The sequence below is a fragment of the Symphalangus syndactylus genome, chromosome 2, assembly GCF_028878055.3.
Source record: "Symphalangus syndactylus isolate Jambi chromosome 2, NHGRI_mSymSyn1-v2.1_pri, whole genome shotgun sequence".
Lineage (NCBI taxonomy): Eukaryota > Metazoa > Chordata > Mammalia > Primates > Hylobatidae > Symphalangus > Symphalangus syndactylus.
Window position 1 is genome coordinate 128121896 of NC_072424.2, and position 20645 is coordinate 128142540.

At 43.7% G+C, this 20645-nt stretch overlaps 1 protein-coding gene across 3 annotated transcripts; it reads left to right on the plus strand.

Moving 5' to 3' along the window:
- The first annotated feature begins 376 nt into the window (after positions 1-376).
- On the plus strand, positions 377-18533 carry IYD (iodotyrosine deiodinase). 3 transcript variants are annotated; one of them, XM_055244049.2, is made up of 6 exons: positions 377-554; positions 9900-10091; positions 12910-13069; positions 14599-14755; positions 16005-16116; positions 18342-18343. In XM_055244049.2, coding segments are annotated over exons 1-6 (801 nt in total). The 3 variants fall into 3 exon arrangements, with proteins under 3 accessions (XP_055100024.2, XP_055100015.2, XP_063490060.1); XM_055244040.2 differs by lacking the exon at positions 16005-16116 and having other exon boundaries at positions 18342-18533; XM_063633990.1 differs by lacking the exons at positions 16005-16116; positions 18342-18343 and adding an exon at positions 15944-16000.
- The last annotated feature ends 2112 nt before the right edge of the window (positions 18534-20645 follow it).

Genomic DNA, 20645 nt, shown 5'->3' on the forward strand with positions numbered 1-20645 from the left:
GGTGTGTGGAAATCTATTTTTTTAAAAAAACAAAAAAACAAAAAACAAGTTCTTCAGGTGATCTAGCTAGATCTAGCACATGCAGGTTCTTACTCAGATTCTGGCAATTGTTGTCTAAGAATGTATCGACAGAGTACATACTTTCAAAAAGTTAATGGACTGGTGTATAACCAAAGCCACAACACCCCACACATGTGACTGTGATCTTTGCTCCTATGCAAAGTCCTCATAGAGTTGAAGAGTTCTGCACTTTGTTCCTTCCCTGGCACACCTCTGTCTGCATTCCTTCCATCTCCCGGCATTCTCCACTCCTGCCTCTGTGTGTTTAAAAACCGGTGTGGGAAGTGTGCACGCCTGTGACATCAGACTCCAGACCATGTATTTCCTGACTCCCATCTTGGTAGCCATTCTCTGCATTTTGGTTGTGTGGATCTTTAAAAATGCTGACAGAAGCATGGAGAAAAAGAAGGGGGAGCCTAGAACCAGGGCCGAGGCTCGCCCCTGGGTGGATGAAGACTTAAAAGACAGCAGTGACCTGCACCAAGCAGAAGAAGGTAAAGACACCAGCTATGCTGCTTAGCTTCGCTGTCGTGTTGTGTTGATGATGAGTGTGAGTCAATGGCAGGGCTTATGGAGAGGAAGAAACACACACAGGCCAGCTTCAACATCAACCTCTATTGTGCTAATGAATCAGTGCCTGGCACAGACAGATCATCTCTCTCCAGTGATGAGCTTGTCACCTGCTGGGACAAACACTTTTTTATTTTGGATGCTCAGTGAAAAAGCTGTTGAGAGGCTGAAGTTTTCCCTGGCTCCAATTCTGTTCTGGTTGTTAAAATCTTTCTGCAGGAATTCATCCCAGGCTGGCAGTGGGCAGGGACTAAGTGGCCAGGTTTTGATCAGGAACTTTGAAATCTACCAAGTGGCATCACCTAGGAGGCTGCTACCTTTCCCTGTGCCAGGCCCTGGAAGTGAAAGCCTGGGATGGCCTCTGTCCTCAACAAACTGAATGTCCAGTTCAGCTGCCAAGATGATACATGAGAATCAGAGAGAGTAACAAAGAGACAGACCCGGTGGAACTGATTCTAAGGTGTTTAGAGCAGGCCTGGGAGTTTGACAGTGCAGTCAGGGAAAGGACGAACCAGGCTGGGAGGATGAATAGGGTACAAATAGCAAGTGCTAGGAGGCCTGTCAGGCAACAAGGAGCCAAAGGAGCAGTAGCACCGGGAGGCCTGGGGCAGGGGTAAGAGAGGAAGTGGAAAATTGAGGGTGGAAGGAGGGGGTAAGAATGGAAGTAGAGAATTGAGGGCGGGAAGGTAATGGCCACCTTGAGAAGAAGAGGTGATGAAGGAGGTAGGTAGGAAGGGAGAGACTGTGGAGGAGGCTTGAGCCATCAGTGTTTGAGAAGCTTTGTCTGGGATGGGTTCGATTTAGAAGAGGCTCCGTGATCTTCAGCTGGGCTAATGATGCCCCCATCCCCAGAGGCCACCTGGACATGTGAGTGTGTGTGACTGTGTGTGTTAATGTTTATGAATGTGCATGTGTGTGTGTGCGTGCATATGTGTGTGTGCAGGAGAGTGTATGTGTGTGCGTGTGTGTGAGTGTGCATGTGAGTGTTCATTAATGTGCATGTGTGAGTGTGTGCATAAGAGTGGGTGTGCACGAGTGTGTGTGTCTGAGTGTGCATGTGAGTGTGCATGTGTGTGCATGTGTGTGTGTGAGCATGCATGAGTTTGTGTGTGCATGCATGAGTGTGTGTGTGCACGTGTGCATGAGTGTGTTTGTGAGAGTGTGTGTGTGTGAGTGTGTGTCCTAAATCTTAGGACCAGGGCATAGGGTGTCCAGCTGGCTCTCAGTGCTAGGAGCCTGTAGTGCTGACTGCACCACACAGGAGTCTAGCCTCTTAGCAGGGCTGCCTCTTGCTCTCCTACACTGAAAGCTCCTCCACTCAGAATGTCAATTCTACCCAGCAGAGAAGCACTTCCCTTAATCCAGGAAACATCTGCTGTGAAGCTGGGTAATGGTTTGTGCTGGTAAGGATGGCCTGGATGGTGGGGGCAGGTGGGAATGCAGTGGAAGGGGTGGATCAGAGTAAAGTTAATGGAAGAGCAACAGGGTTTGCTAGTAAATTGGATATTGGGAAAAGGAGGACAGAGGGAGAGTTGGAGACTGGAAGCTCTCATAAGTGGGTGAGGGAATGAGGATCCAGCTTAAAGGGGAAGACGTTGAGTTCCATTGAGGACATGTTTGATTTCAGATGACACTGACACAGCTGAGCAGAAAAGGGAGAGAGCAGTCTAGGTTAGGGGCCCAGGCCACAGATACCGACTGGAGAGTCACCAGTATGGGTAAGATAATTGGAATCTGGAGAAATAATGAATCCACAAAGTGGGCATTGCTAGAGAGAAGGCTGAGGATAGAACTTGGGGGACACATGTGGTTAAAGGAACTGTGGAAGAGAAATGTACTAGAGAAAGGGAGAAGCTGTGGGAAAGGGAGCTCTGGGATCATAACAGTAACAAGCCCTTATATATTAATAGCACTTACTGTATGCAATCAGAGCCATATTTTATGTGTAGTAAATCATTTCATCTTCATGACAGTACAGTGAGGTAGGCACTATTAGAATCCCCATATTACAGATAAGGAAACTGAGGCCCCAATAGGGTAAGCTCAAGAAGGTGATTGCAGAGATAGGACCCAAGCAGTCTGGCTCTAGGGTCCAGACATATAGCTGTTTGCTAGGCTGCCTCTCCGCTGGGAGAATGACCTAGAATGGAGGAGGCAGGAGATAGCCAGCAGGGACCAACATTCTCTGAGAGACCAGAAAGAGTGTGCATCGAGGAAAGGCCACTGGATTTGAAGACCCAAGAGGTTTGAGGACACAGGAGAGCTTGGGCAGGTTGTTGAGGGTCAGGTCCTGGGGCTGGGCCTGGAAGCTGGGAACATAGAGCAGAACTGGAGGGCCTTTCTCTGGCTCTCTGCCTGATCACTTACTTTTGCAAAATGCTTTGCCTCTTCGTTCTCTGTTCCCTTCCATCCTCATTCTTCTCTTATCTTTATACAAAGGAATGAACGGGACAGCCTTAGTGTCCTCCTTAGCAGCTGGGACAAAGTCTGCCCTGAGTGTGGTGTCCACAGATCTCTTGTATGGGGATTCTAATAGGGCCTACCTCGTTGTATTGTCATGAAGATGAAACTATTTACTCCACATCTCTTATGTTGTTTACATAAGTGGTGCATGCTAAGGTCACACAGGTGACCAGTGAGAACCAATGCTTAAACGCAGGCTTCTCAGTCCCCCGAGTCCCTGCTCTCAGTCACAGGGTGGGTGGACATGATCTACGTGGGGATATTACTGTAGGTCCAGAAGGGATTGAGCAGGAGCTAACTGGAGCAGAGAACGGACTCCTTTACTGAAGACACATGGAGATGATGTTGTTGACTGCAAATAGATACCAGATTCAAACCATTTTTAATATTAACAAGGCACTAAATGGTAAAATAAGTATTGTAGGCCATTCTAGCATGAGTTAAGGAAAATATGGGTACCAGTACAACCTCCTGCAGCTCTGATTCACAAAGAATTCCTGCTCCATGTTCACAGGTCAGAGAATCGGCATGTGTGTGTGTGGGGGTGGGTTGGGAGGTGGTGAGGGAACATTGTGTGACCATGCTTATTAGATGTGTGTGTGGGGGTGTGTGTTGGGGGGTGGTGAGGGAACATTGTGTGTCCATGCTTGTTAGACACGTGTGTGCGGGGGTGGGGTGGGGGGTGGTGAGGGAACACTGTGTGACCATGCTTATTAGACATGTGTGTGTGGGGGTGGGGTGGGGGGGTGGTGAGGGAACATTATGTGACCATGCTTATTAGATGTAGGGTACAGTCTTCCTTTGCAAACCAGCCAAGGTTGGTATCCTGTTAATACCTTGTTTGTCTACAGTTAGGGTCCAAGAAAGAAGAGCTGCTGAAGTTTATCTCAAAGAAATAAGTCTCAGATTGTCCCAATAAAGTGAACTGAAAATCCTACCCACAAATCCTCTAGTTAGGCTCAGATTCATAGAAGTCCGTAGAAATGGGAAAAGAAGAAAAAGATAGGAAACGCATCTCATCAAGATGAATCTGTTTTAATGTTAGTGGGGGATTCTTCTGCACTTAGCTTCATTGGCCATCCAAAAGCTATTATTCTAACTGAAGTCACTAACTGAATAATAAGTAACCCAACTTGTCCAGTCTTTTCTAAGAAAGGCCTGAATTAAAATTTTTTATCCAGTGTGAGTAGCATCTGAGAACAAAAATGTTCCTACAAACTTGAGGAACAGATTGTTATGTGCCCGTAATAACAAGTAGCTTTCAGAACTGGTTCCAAGCCTGAGCAGTGAATCAATGACAACTCATTTCAGAATAAACTTGGCAAGCTAACCAATCAGTGTCAGCCTCGTGCTTCTGAAAGCCAGCCAACCAGGGGTGGACTCACTCCAGGGCCAGCTCCTCTGAGTGTCACAGTCTCAACCAAATGACACTGATCCTACAAATGATGTGTGCCACTTGCAATTCTGAAAGTCCACCAGTTCCTGAACTTCGTGCTTCCCAACCAAGTAGCGTACTAGGGCGAGTCTCTGGGGATTAGCAAGAGCCAATTGTTAAATATTTAGGAGTTTTTTGTTAAATCATTAGTGGCTTGAAGTCAGGCCATGGTGTGATTATTTACATCATGGATACTGGCAAGTGCTATGAATCAGTGCTTTCTCCCTTCCACCCCACAAAGAGTTGGCTTACCAGCACACCACTGCCAAAAATTCTATATTAAGTCAGCATTCTACTCTGCTCAGCGAGTCGAGCTTGACCAACATATTTGTCTTTTACTATGGGAAGCAATGCAATCAGCTTTGTCTTTGACACACCCAGTCATTAATACTTTCACATGGCTAATTTAAGAAGTTGGTTTGCTAGACTCCTGTAAGACCTTAAGCTTTTAGAACAAGAGTCAGGTAAGTTTAGATGAGAGAAGAGTAGGAAAGGAAAAGGACTTGAATGAAGACATTGCTCTTGAGATCAAATCTGGGTAGGTTCCTACGAGGGGAAAGTTAGGGTCAACACAGGACACTGGGGTACCAAAAGAGATAAAGGGTCTCAGAGGACAAATCCTGTCTTCACTCCACTGCTTTGGAGAGGAGGATAAAAATCCTCTTCCTCTACCCAATCTAGGTTCATGGCTGAGGCCCCTATAATGAAAGATAGAATAACAGAAAAGTATACATGTTTATTTAGCATAAGTTTCATGTGACACAGGAGCCTTCATAGGGAAACGAAGACCCAAAGGAACAGTTAAACCTGTGTGTTCTCATGCTAGGTTTGGTGAAAAGTGAACAGTCGTGGAGACATACCAGACAACAGAGAGGCTATGGTCTAATGCGGTCTAATGGCAATAAACTGGGGAAACTTAGTGTATTAGTCTGTTTTCACACTGCTGATAAAGACATACCTGAGACTCAGTAATTTATAAAGAAAAAGATTTAATGGACTCACAGTTCCATGTGGCTAGAGATGCCTCACAATCATGGTAGAAGGTGAAAGGCATAGCTTACATGGTGGCAGGCAAAGAGGGAATGAGAATCAAGCGAAAGAGGCTTCCCCTTATAAAACCATCAGATCTCCTGAGACTTATTCACTACCACAAGAACAGTATGACGGAAACTGCCCCGTGATTCAACTATCTCCCACCAGGTCCCTCCCACAGCACATGGGAATTATGGGAGCTACAGTTCAAGGTGAGGTTTGGGTGGGGACACAGCCAAACCATATCACTTTGCAGTATCTATTTGTTCAGATTCTTCTCAGTGTCCCTAACGTCCTCAGAGACGAGAATGCTCCTTTCTTCTGGGTGGGCACCTCTTACGTGGGTGCCATATGACCTACTTCATGGGAGGGGCAGAAAATTCTTCCTAGGTTTTCTGACCTGCTTTAGGAAAGAAGGGCAGTGGAAGGTCAGAAAGCCCTTTTTGCTCTGAAGTTGGCATGCTTTGGGGTAATATGTTCTGAACCCCATTGGCTTTAGGATAGCACTGCCCTATTCAAGGTTTCTCTGTCTGGGCACCCTTCGGCCTTCCCAATCCCTACCCGCCTCAGTGCTACTAATGAAATAATCCATCTATACAGCAGCCAGGTGTCACCTTGATAGTTCTGTTGCTCGATGCACACAGCAAGTCAATACATTGAGACACCAGGTTGCAACAGAGAAAGAGGTTGAATCATAAGGCTACTGAATGAGGAGACAGGAGGAAACCTTAAATCCATTTCCCTGAAGTGTTTGGAGCTAGGATTTTTTAGGGTTTTGGAATGGGGCAAAGTGCGGAGGTCATTGATTGGTCAGAGCGCAGGGTGAAGTCATGGGACAGGGAGATGAAGAAACTGTATTCTCATGCTGATTCCACTTTGTTATGAGAGTCTGCAAACTGGTTGGCATCAGCCATTTCACTGGAATTCGTGATCTGAAAAACATTTTAAGTAATTTTTAAATCAAATCCTTATGATCCCGATAGAGAGATCCTATCTATCTCAAACAAAAGCCTTGTGATTCTAATGTCAGAAATTCTATGTATAGGAACAGCGGGGATGCAAATGGTCAGTATCTACTAGTGCTATGAGACTTTCAGAACAAGGAAGTGGGTCAAAGCAGCCTGATGAATGCTTGATTATAACTGTACTTCTGTCCATAATTCTTGTTAGCCCTATGAGGATGGCCTCACAGGAAGTGGGATGACTGAGAGGCCCAGGTAGGGAGTACAGCAATGGTGAAGCAGCTGGGAAAAAGGCATTGTCGAGGCAGGTGCTGAGCCCTAAAGTGGCTCCCATCCTCACCTTCGAAATCTGCATCACCCTCCTCCTTAGTAACATTACTCCTCAAGGCTCCCAAAATTGCAAGAAGGGAAGAAGGATGACGTGACACAAATTGTCTTTGGTTTCTTAATTGGAAAATAGTGGCCCATTTGCAAACACTGTGTAGTAGAACTATAAAAACACTAAAGCAATGTATTTGGAGATGCAACCAGAAAAACACCTCCATGCTAAATGTGAAAAGATAGAAGTGACCTAGAATTACTTGGCTGGCTAAACTTAATTATGGCACAATTAATGGATTCCTTGGCATTAAAGCGATTGTAGGGACCAAGGGATTGATTGCTAGAGCTGATAGTGTGTATTACCACTCCCTCTTCACATCTACTTCCTTCTAACTAAAAGTACACAGTTTGGGCCAAAACTGTTCCTCCTAGTGAAATATGAAAAGAAGTTTCTCCTCTGCCTTCTGAAGGTTCACTGAAAATGAACTGACAAGAGATAGATTAATAGAAGAAAAGGCATACAAACTTATTTAACATGTAAAAGCACTGGGGAATCCCCAATAACCCAGTGGGGTCCAGATGCTTATATATCCTTCTTCATAGGGGATGAGGGGATGGTGGGAGTGTGTAAGAGTAAATGATTTTCAGGGAAAATAAATGGGTCCAAAGAACAATGCCTTGGGATGAAGTTCCTCGAGCTTTTGAGAGGTAGTGGGAAGTCGAGAGGTGGAACTTCACTGTGAACAAAAGTCTTCTCATTATGCAATTAAAGTTCCCCAGATTGTCTCTGTCTGCCTGGATTCCTAGGCAAGGGATCTTAAGACAATTACATTTCTTCATCTTCTTCTTTTCTTTTCTTAGTAGATAGGGTATTGCTTTGTTGCCTAGGCTGGAGTGCAGTGGCATGATCATAGCTCACTGAAGCCTCAAACTCCTGGACTCAAGCTATCCTCCCACCTCAGCCTCTTGAGTAGCTAGGACTACAGGCGCACACCACCATGCCTAATTTTTAGACTTTTTGTAAAGACAGGGTCTCTCCATGCTGCCCAGGCTTGTCTCGAACTCCTGGGCTCAAGCAATCCTCCTACCTCAGCCTCCCAAAGTGCTGGGATTACAGGCATGAGCCACTGGGCCTGTCCCTATTACATTTCTTTTGGAAAGAAATGTCCTTAGTCAGATAGGGAAATTCCAGAAAGAGTCTCTGTCAGTGCTTCAGGAAAAAGGATCAGAGAGCAGAGACCAGGCAGGTCAGAGGGAGACCTGGAGGTGCTTCTTCAGTTCACCAGGTGAAGTGCCAAGTGTTAGTATTTTAGGGTATTGTTTGCAGACCCCCAGTGCAAAGATACAAGGCAAGTTACTGTTGGTATCAATAGCAAGTTCCGAGTGTGGCAGCACAAGATTTCATTCAAAAAGCAGGCCATAATAGTATACATTTGCTTTGCACTGTGTGGACCTTCGAGCTTGAATAATCCCTAGTGGCTTGACTGCTCTAGAGTGAAGGCAGGAAAACAAAGGGGTTTACACAGGCTGCTCTCTTGCCTCTGGGTGAGGGCCACATTCCTCGGGAGCAGTCAGGAGTTCAAGAGAAGGGGACAAGTGGAGCTCACTGTGCTCCTAGCCCGGCCCTGCTAGTCTCATTCCCCAGCCATGGTATAGACCTTCTGCCCTGTGAAAGGCTCCAGGAATGGCAGCCCAGCTGTGCACTGCTCCGAGAGTGCACTCAGAACAATCCCATCAGGAGGTGATAAGGATCATTTGTTTGACCATTCCATGGTCAGGGATAATGGCTAGCACTGATAATGCGGTAACAGTTTGCTTCCTTCTGCTAATTAGGAGAGTCTGCCTTGGACTCTAGAAGCTGCAGAAACTGCCAAGTCATGCATTTAGACTGCTTTTGGTTTTTACAAGTGCTGAATGGGTCTTAAGAGTTAGTAACTTACCTTTCAAAGAGTTAAGGAAGCATTTAATGCATTTGCTTATATACCACTTATTAACTACAGAGGCTGCCAGACTTCATCTTAAACGGTGTCAAAAGTATCATTGGTGTTGAAAGTCTTTATTGACACCTTGATAAAGTTCAGGGTTGTCACTGTGACGTTGATGACATTGGCATTTCGTTCAGGACTGATTGATAGAAAGTTGATAGATGTTTATTACCGCTCCCCTATCACATCTACTTTCTTCTAAATAGGCCCAAACTGTCTCTGCTAGAGAAATATAAAAAGAAGTTTCCTCACTAAGAGCTATAAGCCAACAGTAGCGCCTGCTAACATTGTTATTGGTGTTCCTCAGAAGGTGAATTCTCTACCTGAATTCTACCTGGAGAATGGCCGAGTCCCTCGGGGCGGGTCTTTGACCTTCTTCCACTCTTCCTTTTATTCTTCCTGGTCATGCGCATCGCTTCCAGAGGGCTCCAGATGGGATCTCACCTTCAAAGCTCACACATTTCCTTTTGTACTTGACATCTGCACTTGAATGGCTTGCAGCATCTGGAATCAGGCAGACTGTTGACTCGTGCCTCAGCCTCCCAAGTAGTTGGGATTACAGGTGTGCACCACAACACCTGGCTAATTTTTGTATTTTTAGTAGAGACGGGGTTTCATCATGTTGACCAAGCTGGTCTTGAACTCCCAACCTCAAGTGATCTACCCGCCTTGGCCTCCCAAAATGCTGGGATTACAGGCGTAAGCCACCATGCCTGGACTTTTCTTTCTGTTTTTCTAAAAAGAGACTGGGTCTCTCTCCGTTGCCTGTGCTAGAGTGCAGTGGTGTGATGATAGCTCACCTCAGCCTTGAACTCCTGGGCTCAAGCGAGCCTCTCACCTCAGTCCCCAGAGCAGCTGGGAATACTCGTGTGAGCCATTGCACCCAGCTGGAGTTTTAAGGATAGTCAAGATCAGTGGTAAGGATTCTGTAAATCTATTCTTTTTTTATTTTATAGTATTTTTTTGAGTTCATAACCTCACACATTTGAGCACTTTATCTTCTTCTCCCCAGCGGTCACCTTATGACCAAGAGATCATTTAGTTTGTTACCTTTCTTGTTCTTATTTGCAGATGCTGATGAATGGCAAAAATCAGAAGAAAATGTTGAACACATCCCCTTCTCTCATACCCACTATCCTGAGAAGGAAATGGTTAAGAGGTCTCAGGAATTTTATGAACTTCTCAATAAGAGACGGTCAGTCAGGTTCATAAGTAATGAGCAGGTCCCAATGGAAGTCATTGATAATGTCATCAGAACGGCAGGTTTGTAATTGCAGATGGGGTCTTTGGAAATGTTAGTCACCTTACTGGTGTGACTCCAACAATGGAAAAATGTCAAAGTTTAAACATAGCGAATAAAGCCTAGAGTGATATGTTTATCTATAAAGTCTTACCCAAATGCTGAGTGACTGCCAGAAACACAATGACTTCTACTTTCCACATTTTGACTATTACAAGCTTCTTGGAAGCAGATGTGACAATAGTTCAAAACTTCTGAAATTATTCAGTTCATGATCTTTTAATTAAAAACCAAGATTTCTGATCACATCATATATTAATATATTGGAGGAGATACAGCTTTTTTCTTTCCCTCCCCTTCAAACACACCACACCAGACACACACACACTCGCATACTCACAGTTATATTTGGTTTTTTTTTTTGGAAGCAAATTTCTTATATTACACACCATGATGCTGTAGTACAGTATTCTCATTAACTAGCAAAATTTACTTATGTAAATTTGCAAAGTAAACCAAAGCAAGAAAAAACCCATTTTTAATGTAAATTAATATTTCCACTGAGGAAAAAAAATGAGAGCTACAGAAAATGGGGAGGAGAAATAAGAGAAAGCTCCCTACTTGAGAAACTCCTGTGATTGGAGTCTTATTCTTAGATAAACCATATTTAAGTTTATTTGCAAAAATTATCACATGCCCATTATTAATCTATTGTCCAATGTGGATGGAAGCAAGAATAAAATACTTTACTTCAGTTAGGAATACAAATACATTAGATTGTTGAGTCTTTAGCCTAACAGCAGTTACTAAATTTAGCCTTTATCTGTATCTGTATTTGTATATGTGTATGTACACATATACTGTTAAGGTAAATTTGACACAACTAAAAACATTAGGGAAAAATTTATTTCTTATGTTTAGAGGTACAAATATTTAGTAAACAAATAAAATGGGTACAAAGTTAACTGGAATCACTCTGTGTAGAAATTTGGGCCTCATGTTTAGCTTTTGACTTGCATTTCCCAAGCCAGTTTTGACTTCTAGTGTTGGGAGTGGTGTGTGGCAAGCAAGAACCCCACCAAGAGTCTGCAGCCCTTCCTCCCTCCATAGGTGGCGCTTATTCCATTAAACTATCCAATGGGAAGGAAGGAACAGTTGCTTCTGAAATATCCCACCCGTGAGTCACTGTGGTCACCCCTTGGGAACAGTGGGCCATCTCTAGGGCTGAGGGACAACACCCAGATCAGAAGCTGGCCCCTACTCTCACCGGAATCCCACAGGAATTGAGGCTCCTTGGACAAAGGTGATGCACTGTGAAGCTTTGCCCTGGGACACTAGAACTGATCAAGGTGTGGGCTGAGAGTTCCCGAAGTCCCCCCGGGAGTAGACTGACACATGGCCGTGCGTATTGAGTACCCATGTCTAAGAGTTCTCTAACTGGGCCCGACGTGGTGGTTCCTGCCTGTAATCCCAGCACTTTGGGAGGCTGAGGCGGGCAGATAATGAGGTCAAGAGATCGAAACCATCCTGTCCAAAATGGTGAAACCCCGTCTCTACTAAAAATACAAAAATTAGCTGGACGTGGTGGCAGGCACCTGTAGTCCCAGCTACTCGGGAGGCTGAGGCAGGAGAATCGCTTGAACCTGGGAGGCAGAGGTTGCAGTGAGCCGAGATTGCACCACTGCACTCCAGCCTGGGTGACAGAGTGAGACTCCATCAAAAAAAAAAAAAAAAAAAGAATTCCCCAACTGTTGTGTGTCCCCAAGGACAAACCTCACCACAGTGCCATACTCATAGCTTTGATATGGGGACCAAACACTGTATAGCTAAGTTGCCTTTTGAAGAGTGTTTTAAAACCATCTTATCATGTATATTTTGCCTTCTTCAATAACCTTCACAACTTTATTCTTTTTCAAGAATACCAAAACAAATGACAGTCTGGAGAATTCTGGCTGTCAAAGTTTCCCCTGAGTTTCTTTCCTTAGTAGGCATGGTGCAGTTACCTGGGGACATTTTCTTCCTCATAATTAGAGAAGCAGAGGTGAGTTCCCACAACCCTGGAACTACGGAGCTTGATCATTGATCAGTTGGCCTGATGCTGAGCAAAACGACTTGGCAGCAGCATGACAGGGCTCACTGCCAGGCATTTGTTTTCCAGATTATCTAACCTCATTTTGAGCAAGTATGAATTATTTTTATTTATTTATTTTTTTGAGACAGAGTTTCACTCTTGTCGCCCAGGCTGGAGTGCAATGGCACGATCTTAGCTCACTGCAACCTCTGTCTCCAAGGTTCAAATGATTCTCCTGTCTCAGCCTCCCAAGTAGCTGGGATTACAGGTGCCCACCACCACACCCAGCTAATTTTTCTATTTTTAGTAGAGACAGGGTTTCACCATGTTGGCCAGGCTGGTTTTGAACTCCTGACCTCAGGTGATCCACCCACCTTGGCCTCCCAAAGTGCTGGGATTACAGGAATGAGCCACCGCCCCTGGCCAAGTGTGCATTACTATGTTTATCCTTAAAAAAAAAAAAAAAAAAATGTTTTTTTAAGAGACGGGATGTCACTCTGTTGCCAGGCTAGAGTGCAGTGGTTCAATCATTGCTCACTGCCTCCTGAGCTCAAGCAATCCTCCCACCTCTGCCTCCCAAGCAGCTGGGACACAGGCACACACCAGCACACTCTGCTGGTTTAAAAAAAAAAAAAATCTGCAAAATTTTGTTTGATCCTCCAGCTCCAGCCTCCCAAAGTGCTTGGACTACAGGGATGAGCCTCTTTTTAATTAGCAGCCTCACACTTGCCTGCAGTTTTAATTTCTGATTTTAATGGAATGGGTGACAGGAACAGCCCCAAGTGGGGCCCACACAGAGCCCTGGACCTTCGTGGTTGTGAAGGACCCAGACGTGAAGCACAAGATTCGAAAGATCATTGAGGAGGAAGAGGAGATCAACTACATGAAAAGGATGGGACATCGCTGGGTCACAGACCTCAAGAAACTGAGGTACAAACAGTGGTGGAACTGTGGATGTTTGCCTTGGCCTCTTAAAATAAAATAGCCGTCACCACCATGTCCTGGCTTTGTTGTAAGCGTGAACAAGCTTGATTCTATTCTGCTTCTTGGAGGAATTATGGAAGTTAAGTCAGGGCTCAATCCTGTATTGCCATGTGAGCGTTTGGTAAATAGGCTCTGACTCAATTATTTGCTTAGTAAATAATTGAGGAATTACTTCACTTTTCACCCGTCTGGAACATAAAATGGTGAAATTCTTCTCAAGATCTTGCATGAAGCAAATTACATTTTGCTAAAGTGATCAGGTCTTCCAAATGATTTTACTAAGCGGGTTTTAGTTTTGGGACAAGTTTAACACAAGTGTAGTTATCTGTGAGACCTTAGTAACTTTTTGGCTTCCTCAACTCCAGGAAAGAAGTGGATGGGAATTCAGTGTAAGTAGTTTCACTGCGGTCCCTCAACAATTGCAGCCCCCGGGGTCTGCTCCGGGCACCAGAGGCACAGTCCGCATGCTCTATGGAGGGAATGGAGAATGTTGGTTCATTGAGTGAGTCAGGAAAGTGGATTACAAGCGCCTCCTCTGTGGTGATATTTCCGTGATTTAAAATTCGGATACTTGGCTTTATTAAAAGCCACTTTGTGTATTTTAACTATTTTCACCCTTGCAATAACCATAGGGGGTGGGTACACAAGAGTACATTTTACAGAAGAGGTAACAGCTCCATGGGAGGCCAAGTAGCTTGTGCAGTGGCCAAGACAGTCCAGCTCCGGTGCGGATCTTCTAAAGCATTACCATTTTCCCTCTTTGTAGGGAGAAAAGAAATGATAATAGCCAAATGTGACTAAGCTTGTTGAAATATGGTTAAGTAGCTTTGAAAGTGTAACATACAGATGTTCATAGCGTTAAGAGGAACCATGGAGAAATACACAAGTGAGTTTCCTGTGCTTTGGAACAAGGAAGCATAACCAGGCTAGAAATGAAATGAATGGTGATTTTCTCTTGCTAATGAGTGATATAAGATATCCTAAGGTAAAATCCCAATATATGGGATTATATGACTCTCTGTCCTTTGACTATCTGTGCTAGAATAAAACTTCTGCCAAAATGTGTGGCCCAGGTAATGAAATCTCTCACAGAAGTTGCCTTCCTTTTTTCTATAACTGGGTGAACAGCATTGCCATCTGCCCATCTGTGATTTTGGCTAAACCTCGCTGCCATCCTTGCCTTCTCCCTTGCTGAATTTTGACCCAGTGCATGCTGGGTGATAGGACCTGCCCTTGTATCTTTCGGCATTTCCTATGTCTTGCCATACTAGGCACTTATTAACACATGTTTATGAAATTGAATGATCCTGGTCAGAGAAAGAGGAATGAGACAAAAACAAAAATTCTGCAGCTTTTCAATTTAAATATAAAAGATGAGTAAATATGTTTTTATTTTTATCATAAAGAAGCTAAGGTAGTAAAAGAGAACAAAAAATATGGGCAAATATTATCCTGAATCTCTTTTCTGTTCATAGAACCAATTGGATTAAAGAATACTTGGATACTGCCCCTATTTTGATTCTCATTTTCAAACAAGTACATGGTTTTGCTGCAAATGGCAAGAAAAAAGTCCACTACTACAATGAGATCAGTGTTTCCATCGCTTGTGGCATCCTGCTAGCTGCCCTGCAGGTATGTTGAGACATCAAGGGTTAAAGGGTGGCCTTATTAGAACATTTCAGCTGAGTTTTCAATTCAGGGACATTTGGAAATTTTTTAAAATTAATTTTAAAGTAGAATTGTTTTTTAATTTTTTAAAAATTAATTTTAAAGTAGAATTCCTAAGTGAGGTAATTCTGATGTGAAAACTGACTCTGGAAACCTGGATTGGTGAGTATGATGGTTCAACAAGCTGGGAATTCACTTATAACATCATTTCAAGGTTAGAAAAATTGGTGTTGCATTTGCAGTCATCTGTAACTAGATGCAGTTTCAAGGGTTTTGGCAGACACACATGAAGAATTTTGGAGCCTAAAAGTCACAGAGGCTAACTCCCTGGATACGTTTACTGTTGCTCTCAGAGATGATGGAATGACTAAAAAGCCATGAGAAGGGCTCTTCATAGAGCCCCTTTTCTGAGAAGTTTGCATTGCATGGCATTAGGAAGATGGTCACATGCTTTTTCAAAAATTCCATCTGCATAGAAACAAGAGCAATGCTAACATAAAATGGAGCAGGATTGCTGTATAGTTTTCAAACTATTCATGCATTCACTCAACAATGCATTCATTCCACAAATACTTTCTGAGCTCCTTTTTGTTTTGTTTTGAGACAGGGTCTCATTCTGTCACTCAGGCTGGAGTGCAGTGGCACCATCACAGCTCACTGCAGCCTTGACTCCCTGGGCTTAAGTGATCCTCCCACCTCAGCCTCCTGAATAGCTGGGACTATAGGCATGCACCACTATGCTAATTTTTGCATTTTTTGTATAGATGGGGTTTTGCCATATTGTCTAGGCTAGTCTCAACTCCTGAGCTCAAGTGATTCACTCTTCTCAGCCTCCCAAAGTACTGGGATTACAGGCGTGAGCCACCATGCCCGGCCTCTGAGCTCCTTCTATGTGGCAGTTCCTGGGAGCCACTGGGGATAGTTGTCTGATAAACTGTATATTCTAGCAGAGACTGGGGGCTGGGTAGGGGATAGAGAGAGATGGTAAACCCATAAAATAAATGTAGAAAACAAGACTATAAGAGCAAGTAACCATACTTTTGAGAGACAATGGATTCAAAAAAAAAAAAAAAGAGCTTCTTCACTATCTCAAAGAAAAACATGTATGTTGAATAACACCTCCCAAAATGTAGTCATTGAAATGTGATTTAGGTTATCGGAAAAATTATTCTGAAGGAGCTGGCATTGATTTCCTTCCTGAATATGTAAGCAGGTAAATAATGGAATCACCACGCGGCATCGGACTGCAGGGCACCGCCATCTGATTGAGGGTCCTGGAAGAAGCAGTGAAGCCTGCAGCAAGCTCAGCTCACAAGGCCGCCAGTGTGCCTCTGCAGCAGGCAGTCTTTTTCACTTTGCCATTGAGTTTGCTGCCCCCTAGCTTTCATAAGGCATAATCCTGAGAGTAAGTTATGATTAGTGATGGAGGAAAGAAAAATCTCCACGAAGCCCCCATCTCCAGTACGGTGACTGGGTTCAGTAAGTGCGCCACGCATGTCTTGTAGAGGCAGCTTCCAGAACTTCCTGGTCAGGTTTAGAGGTGGTGATCTGTTCGGAAAAGCTGGAGAGGGGCAGGGGGGAAGTGTCTGGAAGCTACTCATTGCTTTTACTTAGATGTTTGTTATTTGGAGGCTTGGAAAGAGGTCGATGGGGTACCCCTTGGCCACTGAGTCCCCTATCAATGGGCATCAGCATTTCACTGGGTGGGGAGGCTCTGCTTCCGTGGTTGGCTCTGTAGTCATAGGAACTTGCCATGGTGGTTGTTGTTTAGAATGTAATATACAAGCCTTTATTAATATATTAAATACCAAGAGCTGGTAGTAGCTCTATAATTTTAAAGTAGTGATGAATGTAATGGTATTTTAAAATATCTATAACAGCTGTAAAATGATATGAAAGTAACTGTGGATTTCATTGGTGATAAAGTCATAGATATTGCTAATGCTACTGTGGTTTGCTGCCTACGTTTATAAAGGAGGAAACTGCTAAATTTCAGTTAGATGTTAGTGAATATAAAAACTTTTTTTTTTTCAAATTCAAGTTCATGGACCTGCCAGATTCAATCCTTGGCCCTTTGAGGGTCTGAGGACTCCAGTTAAAAAAATCCTGACCTATAATAAGACCAAAGTACTCACATCAAGAGAGTGAAAGATAAAATAATAATAGAAGTCAAGTTAACATTAATAATATTAATAAGAGGATGTGTTTAATGTGATCTGTGTATTTGCAGGTTTCCACTGCTAGAGACATAAAAAATTCAGTATGGAGTAAAAGCTATGTCTTGAAAAGGACCAAAATATAAAATGACACCAAATTAAGGTGTAAATATTTTCTCAAAAAAGTTTAAGATTTATCCATTCCAAGTTCAAATACTATGTGAAGATATGATCAAGGAGAAGAAACACCATGATAAAGTAGAGCTAATGACAGAAAGAAGAAATCAGTTAGGTTTTTTGATGCGTGTATTCTTGAGAACAGTCTCTCAGGTATTGTGAAATCTTTGTTAATCAAGGTATATAATGATGTTGTATAAAAGACCTTCAGTAAGAAACTACATCAAGTCACTCTAGATTCATATATGTGCATGCGTGCATGGATATATATGTATGGCTTCATATATATGTGTGTATATATATGGGTTCATATATATATATGGGTTCATATATGTGTGAATATATATATATATATATATATACATGGTTCAAATGCCAATATTAGAGTTATTGATAACAAGTCATAGATTCCAGGCAGATCACTGGAGTTCAGGAAAGAATATTTAGCAGGAAAATTGGCCAGGTATGGTGGCTCACACTTGTAATAGCACTTTGGGAGGCCGAGATGGGCAGATCACTTAAGCTCAGGAATTTGAGACAAACCTGGGCAATATGGCAAAACCCCATCTCTACAAATAAATACAAAATATAGCCGGGTATGGCGGTGCATGCCTGTAGTCTCAGCTACTTAAGAGGCTGAGGTGGGAGGATGGCTTGAGCCCGGGAGGCAGAGGTCATAGTGAGCTGAGATCATGTCACTGCACTCCAGCCTGGGCGATAGAGCCACACCTTGTCTCAAAAAAAAAAAAAAAAAAAAAAAAAAAGAATATTTAGTAGGAAAATTATGTCACATTTGGGCTAGGCCACTGCTTTGGTGGACTGCTCTTATCATTTGGTGATTGTACCAGGACACAGACCAACCCCTTAGCTAAAAGGAACTCCCTGTTTTTGCATTGCCTTTACTGTGGTTGGATTCCTACGGTATTTTTCTGTAAAATAACCACTCCTATTTCTTAAGCATCAATGAACAATAATAGTATTTTTCTTCTTTCAGAAGCTTGCCACTGCTTGGTTAAAAGAAGGGAGGGGGTGGGGAGATTGACGGGGGCAGGGAGGTTCACAATACCGTTACCTGAGCTGGCAGCCTCTTTGCTGCTCAACTTTAGGGAAATGATAGGAAGAGCAGGTATAATCAGGACAAGAAGGTCCCCAGGTTAGAGGGAGAGCAGTCATTCTGCCTGCTGACTTGAAAATGCTTTCTTGTCCTCTTCTTTTAGAATGCAGGTCTGGTGACGGTCACTACCACTCCTCTCAACTGTGGCCCTCGACTGAGGGTGCTCCTGGGCCGCCCCGCACATGAAAAGCTGCTGATGCTGCTCCCCGTGGGTTACCCCAGCAAGGAGGCCACGGTGCCTGACCTCAAGCGCAAACCTCTGGACCAGATCATGGTGATGGTGTAGGCAGGGCCCCCCAAGGGAGTGGCAGGGAGACGGCACCCCTGCTTATCCCTGCGCCTCTCGCCTGCTCCTCTCGGGTCTCTTGGCTTCTCTTTCTCTGGGTGTCAGGTCCCCTCATTGCTCTTCTCAGGTGGCCACACTGCGTCAAGAAGCCTCTCCACACTCTGTGGCACTTCCAGTCCCATAAGTGCTGTTTCTTATCCACTTTGGAAATGCATGAACACTTTACAAAGAACATGCCCTGGTTTTTACATTTTAAAAGTTATTCTAGAAAATCACTATTGGCTTTTTTCTTTTATTTTGAGAAAACTCACATACAGGAGACAATCAGAAATTTATCACGGTCCCAAGAATTCAGCTACATGATGACTGGAATTTAAATTTAGATTAATCAAATGGTCTCCTGCTGTCTGATTTCTGCTGGCTTTTAGACATTACTTTTTGAGAACCACTTTTTTTTTACCGAACTTTAGGGACACTCTGCTAGTTTTGAATAAGTAACCATCAAAGTTACTAAAACATGGCTAGGTGCAGTGGCTCATGCCTGGGCAACAGAGCGAGACCCTGTCTCAAAAAAACAAAAACAAAGTTACTAAAATGTCACCTTCACAGAACAGGACAGGGTACCTTTGGGTTGCACGGGCCTGGCTGGCATGTAAACGGTCAGTTGCGCTGCCTAGTGGTGTGGTAGATCTGACTTGTAGCAATTCATAGAAGCTGCTCAATACTCAAGAATCTTGCAAGACAGTTATTAAACATTCATAGCTTGAAATTGACCATGGTGGGAGAATTTACATCACAACCACTACAAATCAGTGCTTGCTTTCTTTTTCTTAAAGAGAGCTGCTTACCATACATAGCACCCAGAGTGTCTCCCTTCTCTTCTACCCCACCCCCTGAAACACACTGACCCCTATTCTCCAGATGATAGCATAGCTGTTTGGGACTGATAGGGTCACAGGTGCCAGGTTGGGAATGCCAGATGTAGTCTTCACCCATCACCTTCTGTCGTCCTCCCAGGGGTGTCGTATACAGAGGCAAACACTTACAGCTTGGATGATTTCTCATCAAGCAACTCTACTCACCTCTTTATCCCCTCCCACTGTGCATTTCTTCTTCTTGTCCTCGTTTTCCTTGAGAAAACCCTCTCTATAAAAAATTTCCATAGAGTACATGGCTGATAAACAACAAAAATTCGTTTCTCACAGTTCTGGAGGCTGGAAGTCCAAGGTCATGGTGCCCGCATGGTCAGGTGCTGGTGAGGACCCTGATCTGGGTTGCAGACTGCTGACTTCTCATTGTGTCCTCATGTGGTAGAAAGAGGGTTAGAGCCTCTGGCATGCCTTTTATAAGGGCACTAATCCCATCATGAGGCCCCACCCTTATGACCTCATCACCTCCCAAAGGACCCTCTCCTAATACCATCACATTGGGGGTTAGGGTTTCAACATATGAATTGTGGGGGACACAAACATTCCGTCCATGGCACCTACTTTATAGGGTTTGGCATGCTGCTCGGTACATGGTTAACATTCATAAATGGTGGAGGCCCTTACTGTGGTAGACACCATTGTCATTGCAAGGCAGCCCTGCTTGGGATTCAGGTGAGCAAATGTAACATGGGTGGGTGAGGGGACTCCCTCCTCTTCAGAGAAGCCCTCTTGTGGCTCAGGGGCAGCTGCAAGGCCAGATGGAGTTGGCCTGCAGGAAGTCAGCCTTACCTCATCAGAGACCAACTTGAAAGATTTTTTTCTCTGTGTAGTTGATGTTATCAATCTGATACGCAGCCAGGTTATTTACTTCTGAAGCATTGGAGTTATTGATTGCCATTGCCCCGTGGTTCTCACTCTTTGCAGGCACTCTTTAAATTTTTATTTTAAAAATTACAATGCAAACATCTGGCCATCACCTTAACCAAGTGACAAAGTCCTAGCACACCATTAATGATAGGATAACTGACATTAAATGTTCCTGTTGGGATGCATTATGAAGTATTCCTTCCAAAGATGTCAATGGAAACTAATCAGTCTTACACCTAACTTTCAGTTTACAGTAAATACAGAGGATAAAGAAGTTAATGGCATGGTGGAATAACCAAAATGTGTATCATTCTACAAAAAATAG

Excerpts from the sequence above, each read along its gene's own strand:
- IYD (XM_055244040.2), top strand. The coding sequence starts at position 377 with ATGTATTTCCTGACTCCCATCTTGGTAGCCATTCTCTGCATTTTGGTT. Across the intron at positions 10,092-12,909 it reads TAATGTCATCAGAACGGCAG|GAACAGCCCCAAGTGGGGCC; the intron begins GTTTGTAATTGC and ends AATGGGTGACAG. Across the intron at positions 14,756-18,341 it reads TCCTGCTAGCTGCCCTGCAG|AATGCAGGTCTGGTGACGGT; the intron begins GTATGTTGAGAC and ends CTCTTCTTTTAG.